At 38.3% G+C, this 15358-nt stretch overlaps 1 protein-coding gene across 12 annotated transcripts in view; it reads left to right on the top strand.

Moving 5' to 3' along the window:
- The window catches only part of SLC10A7 (solute carrier family 10 member 7), a 262461-nt gene that overhangs the window by 191861 nt on the left and 55242 nt on the right, over positions 1-15358 (top strand). For all 12 annotated transcript variants that reach the window (XR_010156719.1, XR_010156717.1, XR_010156718.1 and 9 more), the window contains one exon: positions 120-155. Coding sequence is in view for 7 of the 12 variants with exons in the window: in XM_063809936.1 (XP_063666006.1) it covers positions 120-155 (36 nt within the window). In the remaining 5 variants the exon portion in view is untranslated. The remainder of the gene's footprint in view (positions 1-119; positions 156-15358) is intronic.

Genomic DNA, 15358 nt, shown 5'->3' with positions numbered 1-15358 from the left:
GATTTTATTAAACAGCAGTGAGAAGATAAGCACTCCTATGCCTCAGAGTTTAAAATGGCAAAGAAAGTGTCCTGCTTTCCAGGCTAATAAATGATCATCCTCTCTTTTATTTCTTTCAGGGCATCGTTATAACACCCCTGCTCCTGCTGCTTTTTGTGAGTATTTTGATGTTGTCTTTAATATATTTTATTAAAAGCTATCTACAACCCTTTAAGAAAGGTCATTAGAACAAAAATGAAATTTGAATTATTTTGCACCATATTTGGAATTGTTGTTCCAGTTTAGCTGTACCGCATAATAATATTCAGATACGAAGAAGCTTCATAATTTCATGATCCAAGAACAGCATCAGGACCCAGTCATTAGGCCTCCAGCTCCTGGCTAAATCATTATATTACAAATAAATGACCCCATGACACAGGTTACAAAAACTGCACTGCTCTTTATTTTCTCATTAGTAAAACTAAAGTGATTGATAGTGACCCAGTGTTTGATAGTGTTTAACAGAAGGAGCCCTAGGACCAGGGATCAGAGGAAGCTTGGGTTCCAAGGCTGGTACTGATGATAACTAGCTTCCTCACCTTGGGGAAGGCTGCCTCAATTTTTTTCATCTGTAGAATGGGAAGTAACACCTCCTCCATTCTATCGCCCAGAGATAATGAAAGGTGCTTTAAAAATTAAAAATACAAATCAATACACACTTCTAGTTAACTAAACAAAAACTGTTCTGAAAACAAGAAATGCTAATTAGCTGTCTTATTTCTTTTGGCACTAAGCATATGAGAAATTAGATGAAAGATTATAATAGAAATTAATGTTATCTCATGCTGAGCAAGGCATATGTAATCATGAATGATACCTAAAATATTTTATGAACTGTGCATCTTTTCATACACACATCTTCCAAATATAAATCACTCTGCTTATCACTGAAATGTAGTGGGGATGTGTTTCTGGGAATGTAATGTAGCTGTTTAACTAACACTATTTATCAGTGAATTAAAACTATGGGGAAAATTTATTTAATTGTAGTGTAATTACCCAAGTTGGAATTCAATTAGAGTAATAGAATGAGGGACTTCATTTCTTACCCGTTGAGTAGGAAATAGGGAGGGATAGATATACTACTAAACAGTTGGATTCCACATCTTTCATGAAAGACATTACCTTCAAGTAATAAACCTCATCCTTACCCTCCCTTTTGAAATGCTGGCTCCATTTTGACAGGGTAAGAAGAGTCAAATAATCAGATCACTTTCCTCAGCATAACAAACTTCATTGACATGGACTTCACCAACGCAGAATTTTCAGTTAGTTAAATTGAAACCAAAGAGACTATTTGCATTAATTTGGAAGAAAAGACTTATTATGTAACTACCTGCTACTAGATGTGAGAAACTGGAATCATCCATTAGTTTATTTCCAAGACCTGGGATCACAGGACAGTTTCCCAGATGCAACCCTTGGTGGGCACAGGATGCAGGCCTGTCTGAGGTCCCCACTTGCAGTAGGTCAAGGGACTAGTATAGAGCTCAGCATCTGGTAAGTGCACAATGAATGGCTGCATCACCTGGGTTTTCTTCATTATGGAAGAGAGACATCTCTTACTCATGTAACTCATTTAAGAAGAGCAGGGGAGATGTTACAGCCACAATTAGGTGGCTGAGGCCTAGGGTGTAACATCTTGGAGTATCTCAGAGGCTGGAATCTCTGAGACCCTTTTTTGACTTGTGATTAAAGAACCAAAGAGTTGGCAATGCAGGCTCTTTTTTAGTTCCATATGAAATTTAAAGTAGTTTTTTCCAATTCTGTGAAGAAAGTCATTGGTAGCTTGATGGGGATGGCATTGAATCTACAAATTACCTTGGGCAGTATGGCCATTTTCACGATATTGATTCTTCCTATCCATGAGCATGGAATGTTCTTCCATTTGTTTGTATCTTCTTTTATTTCGTTGAGCAGTGGTTTGTAGTTCTCCTTGAAGAGGTCCTTCATATCCCTTGTAAGTTGGATTCCTAGGTATTTTATTCTCTTTGAAGCAATTGTGAATGGGAGTTCACCCATGATTTGGCTCTCTGTTTGTCTGTTATTGGTGTATAAGAATGCTTTTGAATTTTGCACAATGATTTTGTATCCTGAGACTTTGCTGAAGTTGCTTATCAGCTTAAGGAGATTTTGGGCTGAGACGATGGGGTTTTCTAGATATACAATCATGTCATCTGCAAACAGGGACAATTTGACTTCCTCTTTTCCTAATTGAATACCCTTTATTTCTTTCTCCTGCCTGATTGCCCTGGCCAGAACTTCCAACACTATGTTGAATAGGAGTGGTGAGAGAGGGCATCCCTGTCTTGTGTCAGTTTTCAAAGGGAATGCTTCCAGTTTTTGCCATATGGAACCAAAAATGAGCCCACATTGCCAAGTCAATCCTAAGCCAAAAGAACAAAGCTGGAGGCATCACGCTACCTGACTTCAAAATATACTACAAGGCTACAGTAACCAAAACAGCATGGTACTGGTACCAAAACAGAGAGACCAGTGGAACAGAACAGAGCCCTCAGAAATAATACCACACATCTGCAACCATGTGATCTTTGACAAACCTAACAAAAACAAGAAATGGGGAAAGGATTCCCTATTTAATAAATGGTGCTGGGAAAACTGGCTAGCCATATGTAGAAAGCTGAAACTGGATCCCTTCCTTACACCTTATGCAATAATTAATTCAAGATGGATTAAAGACTTACATGTTAGACCTAAAACCATAAAAACCCTAGAAGAAAACCTAGGCAGTACCATTCAGAACATAGGCATGGGCAAGAACTTCATGTCTAAAACACCAAAAGCAATGGCAACAAAAGCCAAAATTGACAAATGGAATCTAATTAAACTAAGGAGCTTCTGCACAGCAAAAGAAACTACCATCAGAGTAAACAGGCAACCTACAGAATGGGAGAAAATTTTTGCAATCTACTCATCTGACAATGGGCAATATCCAGAATCTACAAAGAACTCAAACAAATTTACAAGAAAAAGCAACCCCATCAACAAGTGGGCAAAGGATATCAACAGACACTTCTCAAAAGAAAACATTTATGCAGCCAACAGACACATGAAAAAATGCTCATCATCACTGGCCATCAGAGAAATGCAAATCAAAACCACAATGAGATACCATCTCATACCAGTTAGAATGGCAATCATTAAAAAGTCAGGAAACAACAGGTGCTGGAGAGGATATGGAGAAATAGGAACATTTTTACACTGTTGGTGGGATGGTAAACTAGTTCAACCATTGTGGAAGACAGTGTGTTGATTCCTCAAGGGTCTAGAACTAGAAATACCATTTGACCCAGCCATCCCATTACTGGGTATATACCCAAAGGATTATAAATCATGCTGCTATAAAGACACATGCACACGTATGTTTATTGTGGTACTATTCACAATAGCAAAGACTTGGAACCAACCCACATGTCTATCAATGATAGACTGCATTAAGAAAATGTGGCACATATACACCATGGAATACTATGCAGCCATAAAAAATGATGAATTCATGTCCTTTGTAGGGGGACATGGATGAAGCTGGAAACCATCATTCTCAGCAAACTATCACAAGGACAAAAAACCAAACACCGCATGTTCTGACTCATAGGTGGGAATTGAACAATGAGAACACTTGGACACAGGAAGGGGAACATCACACACTGGGGCCTGTTATGGGGTGGGGGAGGGGGGAGAGATAGCATTAGGAGATATACCTAATGTAAATGATGAGTTAATGGGTGTAGCACACCAACATGGCACATGTATACATATGTAACAAACCTGCACGTTGCGCACATGTACCCTAGAACTTAAAGTATAATAATAATTTAAAAAAGAACCAAAGAGTAATTTTCTTCCCCTCCTTTCCATATCTGTGCGGTAACATGCTGATAAAAATTATGGCATCACTTTATTACAAGCTTTCCCCTACTCACAGACCCATAGGCTCATGAACTTTAGTTGTAATGTTCAACATTCTAAAATTATAGAGCTACTATAATGAAAGACTTGCCAAGACCCTCAGTGTAAAAGTTTAACACTTCCCTTCTGAGTCAACGGGGCTATCCCAGTAGGTTCAGTGGCATTATCACACACATCATTAGATACTTATGGTATTTTGACTTTACATCATATGCATCGCATATAACACTTTTTTTCTGTTTAGGTTGTCATGCATTTTATAAACAATGGAAATGTCTTAAGCATTTGGGTTACCAGGCCTCATTTACTGAGCAAATAATGAGCAAGTAACTGAGCAAGAACTCATTTACTGAGCAAGTAACGGAGCAAGAACCTGAATGACTTAAAATGTGAACAAAGGCCAGATGTGGTGGCTCACACCTATAATCCCAGCACTTTGATAGGCAAAGGTGTGAGGATCACTTGAGCCCAGGAGTTCAAGACCTTCCTGGGCAACATACAGAGACCCCATCTCTTAAAAATGTTTATATATGAACACATTCCATAAAAGGTGTACTGTTTTTCTCAATGTCCCTGTTGTGAGTAGAATTGTTTCCCCTAAAAGGATATGTTGAGGTTTTGACTCCAAGTATATCAGAATGTGGCCTTGTTTGGACATCAGGTAATTGCAAAAGTAATTAGTTAAGATGAGGACATACTGGAATAGGGTGGGCCCTGAATCAAATAAGATTGATGTCCTTATAAGAACAAGAAGAGAAGGTAGAGACACACAGGTGGAATTCTATGTGATGATGGAGGCAGAGATTAAAGTGATACATCCACAGGCCAAGAAATACCAAAGATTGCTGGCAAGCATCAGAATATAAAGGAGATGAAGTATTCTCTCCTGTAGATTTCATAGGTAACATGGCTCTGCTTGATTTCGGATTTAGAGCTTCTAGAACCATGAGGCAATATATTTCTGTTGTTTCAGGTTGCCCAGTTTTGGGGCTTTGTTATAGAAGTACAAGAAACTAATACAACTCCTGGAAATAGTATTGTCTTATTTTATCATATCATAAAATGGAAATTTCTGGGTATTCAGGCATAGGAGCTAATGAAGGCCATTTTTGCTGGTGGAATCTCAGCTGTATTCCTAACCTTTTCTCAGAATATTTCCTTCACTTTCTTGCTCCAATCAAAACCTGTCCTCTGATTCATGTTTCTGCCACAGTCTTGAAATGGGGAAAAGTGTCTTCCTTGTACCTCATTGCCAATTCCAGATCATTTCCCATGCGTTCTCCATAAAATGCCCTGGTTCCTTTGAAGGTTGTACCAACACAGCTATACCACCTGCTACTCCTCTTTGTTGTAATTATCAATAGAACCCCAGGCCACTATCAGTCCAAAAAAAAGTTAGCATCTTCCCATTGTTTTCTTTTTAACAGTATACTTTAAAAATTCTTGGTATTTTCAGTATTCACATAGTTGGTCCTTCCAATACCCTGGTCTCTAAATTCTTGAACTCTTCTCCAGCAAGCTTGCCCTCCACTTTATTTCAGCCAACTATTCCAGGTCCTTCACTTTGTTATTGCCCATAACTGCATCCCTCAATAATCCAATTTTCAAATGTCCTCTCTGATTAACAGCTCCTATCTTATGATTTATTCCCAAAATCAAAAGTTCTTCACTGGAATGGCCAATTCATTTACTTTATCACCTTTACGATCCATCTAACTATACCCACCCTATTCTCACCCCATGCCCTCACATCCCATCTTACCCAGCCTAGGCCTCATGGGTCCATCATTATAATTCCTTTGTTACATACACCATCAACAATCTTGCTCATCTCTACTGCTTCATATTTGCCTGGCAAAGTACTAACCCTGCTGAACTCTTAACTCTTCACCTTCCTGCATATGTACCTGAACCTGCTGGAGCAAACATACTACCATGCTGACTGGTCTCATTTGAAATTCATGACAACTAAATGTAAGTAAGCCTGGCAATTCTACTACTTTCCTTTAATTAATTCACTCTTCCACTCTCTAGAGGATCATTTCACACCTTCTCCTTGCCTCTCAAATCTCCAGTGCCTCTTTTTTCATATCAAGTATTGCCAAAAGGAAATTGGCTGATGAGGAAATAAGCAATCAGAGAAATTTTACGTGGTCCCACCCACCTGCATCTGTAGCCATATTCTTCGCCTTTTCTCCTGTTTCTGTAGATAAACTGTCTTTTCTCCCCTCTAAAGGAAGTTTTTTGAGTTATGTCATTTATTATGTCCTACTTAATGATATGATTCATACAGATATTCCTTTTTCTCCTATATTTTCACATTTTCTCTCTCTACTGGATTATTTATATTAGCATATAAGCATTCTGTAATATTACACATCTTAAAATTAAACCTCACCTTATCCTACCTGCACTCCACTTCTGTGCTCCCTTTTTGTAGCAGAATTCCTCAAAAAGGTTATTTAAACTTATTCATTACTCATTCAATAATATATACTGAGTTATTTCTGCATGCCAGACACCATCCCAGGTGTGGGAATATAACAATAAGTAAAACAGATGTGTCTTTGCTCTCAAAACAGCATTTTGAGAATACTAGTGGAAAGAACCAACAGATAAGTAGAAATATAGTGTGTGAGATGGGTGATAAGTGCTGAAGACAAAAATAAATAATGTAGAGGAATAGGAAGTACTAGATTAGGATGGGAGAGTTGCTATTTTAAATAGGATGGTTAAGTTCAGATTCACTGAGAAAATGATATTTGAGCAAAGATCTGGAAGAGATAAGAAAGTGAGCCTTCTGGGGCTAGAGTGTTCCAGGTGGAAGGAACACTAAGTGCAAAGGTCCTGAGAGTATACCCAGTGTCCTTAAGAAACACCAAGGTGGCCAGTGTGACTGGAATACAGTGAACAAGGGAGAGAGTAAATTAAGATGATGTCAGAGACAGAGCAGGGGACAAATGATTTAGGACCTTAAAGTCCTTTGTAAGGACTTGGAATTTTAATTTGAGAGAGACAGGAAACCATTAAATGGGTTTTGATAAAAGGAATGCATGTTCTGCTGTACTTTTTTAAAGAATGATTCTGGATGCTGGATTGAGAACAGATTGTAAGGGGACCATGGTGGAGGCAGGAAGACCAGTTAGAAAGCTAATGATATTATGGCAAGTGATCCTGTTAGCTTGGACCAGAGTGGTTGAGTAAATCTGATAGGAGGTAGTTGTAAGTAGAACTGGAAAGTGGAACTAAGAGATTGAATGAAGGTGTTTTGGGAAAGAGAAGAGTCAAAGATGACTCCAGGCCTGAGCAGCTGGAAGTGTAGAGTTGCCATTTACTAAGATAGGGAAGATTTTAGGGTTGAGCAGGTTGAAGGAACTCATAAGGATAATTCAGCATGGGAGATACTTGGATTCCACTGACTTTCAGACATCTAAGTAGAGACATCAAGTAAGCAATGGACTATATGAGTCTGGAATTCAGGAAAAAGATCTTAACTAGAGATATATATTTGGGAGACGTCAGCATCTGGATGGGTTTTAAATTAGACTGGAAGAAAACGATAATAAAGAATGAAAGATATCAGAGGATCAAGTGCTAGGACACTGCAATAGTAAGAGATTCACAAAGTAGACCAAGGAATGACCAGTTGACTTAGGAGGAACACTGAGAAATTTTGGTGTCCTAGAAGTTTAGCAGAGAATGTGTTTCAAAAAGGGGAGAGTGATCAACTACTTCAGTTACTGCTAATATTTCAAATAAAATGAAGTTTCAGAATTGACCATTGGTTTTAAGAAGACAGAGGCCATTGAGGACCTTAACAAGAGCTATTTCATCAAAGTTTTGTAGTTCAAAGCCTGATTGGATGGGTTGAGGAAAGAATGGAAGAAGAGTTAAAGACAGTGATAATTGATAACTCTCTTAGGGAAATGTTTCTGTAAAGGGTACAGAAAATGGGGTACTAACAAAGTAATAAAATATGAAGAGAAGATTTTGTTTAAATTGGGAAAATTAGTGGCATATTTGTGTCAATAGGATTAACCCAGTTATGGAGAGAAAAACTGATACAGAAAAAATAAGGGAGAGCTTGTGGACACATGTCCTTGAGCAGGAGAAAGGGAGTGAGCTCTAGTGCATAGTAGCCTCCTAGAGAGAGAGATTTATTATGGGAATTGACTCATGCAATTATGGAGCCTAGAAGTCCCACTATCTGCTATCTGGAAGCTGGGAAAATGGCAAAGGCAGTGATGTAATTCAGTCCAAGGCCAAAGGACTGAGAATCAGAGAAGCCGATAGTATAACTCTTAGCTCCAGTCTGAGTTTGAAGGCCTAAGAACTGGGGGTTGGGGGTGGTGGCTGGTATAGGTCCTGGAGCCAAAAGACCCAAGAACCCATAGTCCCAGTGTTCAAGGAGAAGATGGATATCCCAGCTCAAGACAGGAGTAAATTCACCCTACTTCTGCCTTTTTGTTCAATACAGGCCCTCAGTGGATTGGATGACACTTGCCCCCATTGGTGAGGGTGGATCTTCTTTACTCAGTGTACTAATTTAAATGCTAATATCTTCCAGACATACCCAAACAGATACACCCAAAAACAATGTTTTACCAACTGGACATCCCATAGTTCAGTCAAGTTGACACATTAAAATTAACCATCATATATTCCTGTTAGTGTTTATTATCTCATGACATCTTAATCATTTGTTAATTTGTTTATCTATGTTCTCCAACTAGAATGTAAGCATCACAAGAGAGCAGGGACTTTATCTGTTTTAGTCACCGTCATAATCCCAATACCCAAAATAGTGCCTGGCAGTTGAAGCCACTCAAAAACATTTTTTGAATGTTTTTGAATGTTTTGAATGAAAGTGAATGCATGGTTGGACAAATGAATGGATGCATCTGTCCAAAAAGTTGGGTTGGAGCTATTTTTAAAACTGCTGTTTTCTTGTTATATGCTCTAACTTCAGAGACATATTCTTTATTATGAAGCCACTTTGAAGGAACTGAGTACACTTTCCCTCACACTCTATTTGTAGAGAGGTAGCACAGTATGATGAAAAGGTATAAAATTCTGGTTTAATTGGCAGCCAGTACCAGTTATGTAAAAGTAGGTTTTCTTTAACCCTTCTCAGCCTCAGTTTTTACCTCTGTAAAATGAAGATTATGATAAGATGAAATGAGTTAACTTTTGTGGAAGCATATTGTAAACTGTAAAGAGCCAAGCAAATGTTACATTTGACACTTAATAGAGAAAAATAGAATCCCTGGAGGATATCAAGATTCTACAAAAGCATCATCTGAAATGCAGCAGCTGGCCAACTACTTCAGATCTTAATCATGGGCTGAGTCCTAAGACTTAAAACTTTAGGATTCTATAACCATACATAATCTATAATTTTATAATCTTGTGTGTAATTGAGTCCAATGTTTACCATGGCCAGCAGTGAAACTTTCCCTGAAGTATCACCTTTTACTACTAAGATCCTGTCTTAGTTCATCCAGGCTACTGTAAAAAAAATACCACAAACTGGGTGGCTTATAAACAAAAGAAATTTATTTCTGACAGTTCTGGAAGCTGGGAAGTCCAAGATGAAGGCAGATTCAGTGTCTGGTAAAGGCCTGCTTTCTGGGTCATAGATGGCTGCTTTTTTGCTGTGTCCTCACAAGGTGGAAAGGGCAAGGCAGCTCTCTAGGGCCTCTTTTATAAGAGCACTAATTCATTCATAAGGTCTCCACCCTCAGGACCTAATCACCTCCCAAAGTCCTGTCTCCCAATACCAGCACCCAGGGGGTTTGGATTTCAATATACAAATTTTAGGGGCACAGAAACATTCAGATTATCATGGACCGAGAGTGCTTTCAAATACATTACCTCAATTATCTTGATAACATATCTATCATTTAGGCAAGGGCAGAAATTCTTGTTCTTCTTTATTTTCTCAGTGTATCTTCCTCAGTCCATGGAGTTCCTGTCTGTGAGGATAAATTAACGCCTTGTCCAGCTTTAAAAACTGTACTTATAAGTTTGTTACTTGGAATTTCATATTAATCTTCCTTATGAAACAGTGGTACAAGTGGCAAGTGTCCACTAGATTTTAACATCTAACAGGCCAGGAATTGAAATTGTGCATGTCTTATTCATTACCTTATCTTCAATGCCAAGTATTCAATAAATATTTATTGGAAGGAGGGCAATAGAAAGGTAGATGAGTAATGAATGATTAGAATGATTCAAATGATAAATGAATGGTTAGGAGGTTAGGAACTCAACCTGACTCATAACATCTTACCTTTTATTTGCTGTGAAAAATAAATTATAGTTTTTTAATAATCTTAAGCAAAATAATCATCCTTTTATTGAAACCTATTGTGTATTGTTAGTACTACAAAGATTAATCTGACATTGATCCTTTCATTAAAGATCTTATGGTTTAATAGAGAAAAGAGGATACATGCACAAATAATTAAAATTCAACTTAGAAATTATAATTTCACAGTTATATTTCAAAGGAGATTACTAACATAGAAAACACTTCATTAAATAGAAGTAGATTTTTTGCAATAAATTTTCTACTGAAAGAAAATTTTTAATTTAAGGAGAATGAAAAGGTAGATAGAAACTTCCAATGTTTCTCAATGGATCTCTTTCTTACTTCAGTTTTTTGTTTTCATTTGCATGGTTCTGATTCTCTGCTGTGTCTAACTTCACTTAAAAACTTGCATATCTTTCCTTTCTTTTGATGTGGTTTATCACTAATACTGTGTTTAGCAGCCATTATTATGGTCTTTATCAGCAGCGTATAATAGAGAAGATTGAAGGAGAGAGATTCTAAAACTTGAAAAGTAGTATAGGATGGTAATTAAGATGAAGAGGCGATAGGGCTGAGTTAAGCACTTTGGCTGTGAAGTCAGGTGGTTGGGTTTTAAACCCTAGTGAACAGTACTAGGACAGTTGATCAAGCATTTTGAAATCTTTCCTTCTGTGGACCCCTGTTCTCTACAAGTTGTGCAGTCTCCATATGACTACCAGTCTCCGTAGTAGTTAACTCATACTTTCTCCCCAACTACATCTTGCTTACTCTAAGAAGAGGAATGAAAGGAAGCTACCTGTGTATCTAGGCTTCTTTCCTACTCCCTCTGAAAGACAAAGTAGGTCAAAGATAGCTGTTCACACCATAGAAACAAATCAGTCTAATTCTGTGTAATTGCAGTCTAAGGAAACCATATATTGGATGGTGTTGTCATGAGCTCAAGCCCCCAAATTCTGCAGACCATCGATTTATTTAAATAGGTGCGTAATTGGCAGAGAAAGGTCAGTAACACTTTGAGTTTTTACCATTAGAATGACAGACCAAAGCCACACTTCTCCTCTCTCCAGCCATAAAGGTCAATTGAGCATCAAGACCTCTTGAAACATGTGGAGTGCAAGCTTTGACCACTGCTGAAAGTCATCCTCAGAGTTCATAGATGACACCATCTTCATATGTGGGGATGGTCACATCATTACCTTGGGGTATTTGACAAACATTGGCCTACATGCTCACCCACTCGGAATCATGTAAGCACCCCTTGAGTAAATGGGGGCACTGCTAGCTCTTCTATTCTATCAACTGGTTTTATATGACTTGGTTTCTTAGAGAGCTGGCCCCTCAGCAAGTAGGTTTATAAGGCACTGTGATCATTGGACTGATATACACATATGCATGTGTATACACAAACACATATGTACACAGAATATATACATACCAGGCTCTGTTTCTAGGCTAACTATATGTTCCCTTGATCTGACTGTCTCTCCAATTAGTTTCCATTTCAGTAGTTCTTAAATTCAATAGGTTTGAATTCTCACATCTTTGTATAAGAAACCTTGTTTTTCTGGGGTAGGATAATTTTTATTGAGTAGCTATTGTGGTTACTTGATGCATAATCCCACGTAACAGGCATGACTAGCTTTGGAGGTATTATCTTCACTTTATATGAGAAAAGCTAGGTTCAGAGAGATTTTGTCACTCGACTGAGACTGCACAACTGGTAGAGAACACAAGACGCTTTCAGCCTGGGTCTGCCTCCCCTTGAATGCCCCTTCCAGGTTATGCTTCCTAAGCATGCCTCTTGGGAGACACAGTTTGTTTTAAAACATATTATCAGCACACAATTACTTTTTCTTGAACATTATATCCTAAGTAACATAGGTAAGAGGAAAAAGAAGCGGGCATAATAATTGCCTTGAAGAAACTTCAAACATATTTGGGCAAACAAGAATCAAGAATATGGAAGAAATTTAGAGAAGAAATTGACTGCTAAACTGTGATTCGAACTGAGCTTAATAGGAGTTCATAGAAGAGAGAGGTCTAGGTCAGCCAAAGAGATCAAGGGGCAGCTTTCAAGGCTACAGTCGTCATTAGTTTCCGTAGTAATTTGCTGTCTATGATAGAAAATTCTTCAACTTTTGATCCCATCACTATGAACAGAAACAATGTATACAGCCATTAGTGTCATGTACAATAATTATTTTTTATAATTTGTTTCCATTTATGGTTGCATAATTAATGGACACACGTGTGAGATGCATAAGATGATAAACCTAAAACCACTTGAAAAAAAACTAGCCATCTGATTGTCTCAGTTGCTTCCCATTGAGTCAGTTTCTCTACCTTGTTCTAAAGCAAATGAAGACAAATCTCCCCTTGAAGCTAAGAGTAGCTTCTGACTAAGGGAAGGGAAGCACCTAGTAAGCAGTTTTCAAATGCTCTAGAGGTGAAAGAGGTGACATTGATAAACTTCTTCCCCCATTAAGGACTACTGTCCCAAGAAGGCCAGTTGCACTGCTGGTGTGGGACTTCTCAGGCTTCACTGAAGTGAGCTGGAGACATGGGATGAGTTGGGGCAGTCTTGTCCTAGCCAGGCTTTTCCCTTGCCCTTTGGTTCCTTCTTCAGCACCAGCTACTGGGGGTGCTCCTTAAGCGGGTAGGGTCAATCCAGAGTTGGAAAGACACTGGTTCCTTGCTACTCCCTTGCCTATTGGTAACCAAGCTGAAGGAACTTAATCATGTGTTCTACTTAAGAGAATATTTAGCAATAGCAGGTCCTTTGGTTCCCAAACCACACTCAGGATTGACAAGACCAAATCCTTTGGTCAAAAATTAGGGAGCAAAGTTTGGTCCTAGAGGCCTCTGAGTATCTCTGCCTCCAGCCCTTCATGGCCTGGAAGCTCAATTCTTCATAGCTTTCCTCTTTCCTCTAGGTTAGAATAAGCCAATTTACGGTTCATTTTGGCACATTTCACTAAACAGACTGTGTGGGTTTGAGTAACCTGAACCTGTGATTGCACACTTTAAGTTTCCATCAAAGTTATTAGAAAGTAACCTTTTCATCTTACATTTTAAATTAGCGTATAACATGGATGAACTGGAGGACATTATGCTAGGTGAAATAAACCAGACACAGAAAGAAAATTACCGCATAATCTTACTTATATGTGGAATCTAAAAGAGTCAAACTCATAGAAACAGAGTAGAAGGGAGGTTACCAGGGGCCAGGGAGTTGGAGAAATGGGGAGATGTTGACCAAAGGATGCAGACTTGCAGTTATAAGCCAGTAAGTTCTGGACACCTAATTTACAGCATCGTTACTATAGTTAATAATAAAGTATTGCATATTTAAAATTTGCTAAGTGATTAGATCTTAAGTATTAAGATCATACACAAAAAGGTAACTATGTGAGGTGATGGGTATGTTAAATAGCTTTATCGTAGTAATCATTTTGCAATATATATGTATATCAAAACATCATGTTGTACACTTTGAATAGATACAATTTTTGTCAATTATACCTCAATAAAACTAAGAAAAGAACAGTAGCTAGCATATAAACAAAAAGAAAAGTGAAGCCATGTTTTATATAATGTTTTTATATTGATAAAATCTACTAAGCCTCTTTTGTTCTTTATTTCTCAGAGAGGGAAAAAGACTGTGCATATAAATATTAAAAAGATACTTTCCTCTCCTAAACATATACTTTCCACACAATAACCCAATTTTAGCTTGATGCATGCAACTGAATCAGTATGGCTGTTTAATAACCATATTCCTAATTTTGATAAAAATCAGTCTTTTTAACATTTGAGTCTGTCACCTGGTATACATTTACTTGACAATTTTATGTAAGTTTAGTTTGCATGTACCCCTGTGAGAGAAGGAGCAGTAGGAATGAAAGAAAAGCTGAACTATATCGTGTATAGGGAGGGGATTGGGGCCTGGGGAGACTCTTCCTTCTTCTGTTTAAATGTTTATCTTTGTGACAGGAAGGAGATATGGGTATTAGGAGTGTGTCTGTGTGTGGGCACAATAGTAAGCAAGCCTTCTTCCCTTTCCCTTTCCCCAGGGCTGGGCTCTGCGGGTGATGTGGAGAGGTGGAAATAGAGCAGGAAGACAACAAATCCTGCTCTATGTCTGAAGCTGCTACTTTCTGATTTCCTAGCAAAAGAGAGTTAACATTCATAATTCTACAGTATCAACTGTAAATATCTATTCTTATTTTTCCCTGAATGTGGTGCTAATGAAAGTGAAGACCAATCATCAAGGGTGAATTATTTAATACAATAATGTTTTAATAGCTGGGAAGAGACACAAATAGTGGAGACGCCTGTGGCTAATGGATTTCCCTGATAGGAGATAAAAGGCCGATTACACAGCAGAGCAAGTGAAGAACTGGTGCATTAATGACAATTTACAGGTCAGCTCACTTACAGGAGTGATTTAAAATGCACCATCTGTTTTCTAACTGTAGGTTGATAACTGTGATTCTACAGACAGTCAACATCTCTTCATCAAGAACTGCTACCTATTTGTCTTTCTAAGCCTGGTTAGTTTGCCCCATATTATTTTACCAAGTGGACCCCCAGATTCTTTCCAGATGAAATAGTTTCTAGATTGAATGGGTTGGTAACAGTCAATCTTGCTTCCACTCAGTCTCTCTCTGCCCAGTTAGAGAATTAAGCCCTGATGTCCTAAGGCATTCATTGTGTGTATTGAACTAACTTCTCCCTAATGCATCTACCCTGGCACTAGTTAGTACCATCCTTGAGAGAGTCGAGAAACCAGTCACTCCAATCATTTGCTGTGTTCTGTGGTTTGCCCCTTCTCCTTCCCCTCATCCCCCTCCCCCCATCCTCCCCCTGTCTTTCACATAGGCACAAAAAGAGGAGCCCAGCTTTGATTTTCACTAGTGCCCCCTTCCCCTGTTTCACACTGTACCACCTATAACTAATGTGTAGTAGAGTGTAAAGAGTTAAGTGTGAGGGCTTTGGAGCTACACTTGTGGGTTTAGATTCTGTCTCTGTCAATTTCTAGCTATGGTGACCTTGTCCAGGTTGTTTAACTGT

The sequence above is a fragment of the Pan troglodytes genome, chromosome 3 (genome assembly GCF_028858775.2).
Source record: "Pan troglodytes isolate AG18354 chromosome 3, NHGRI_mPanTro3-v2.0_pri, whole genome shotgun sequence".
Lineage (NCBI taxonomy): Eukaryota > Metazoa > Chordata > Mammalia > Primates > Hominidae > Pan > Pan troglodytes.
The sequence above is the reverse complement of the archived record's forward strand: the minus strand, read 5'-3'. Positions and strand labels throughout refer to the sequence as shown.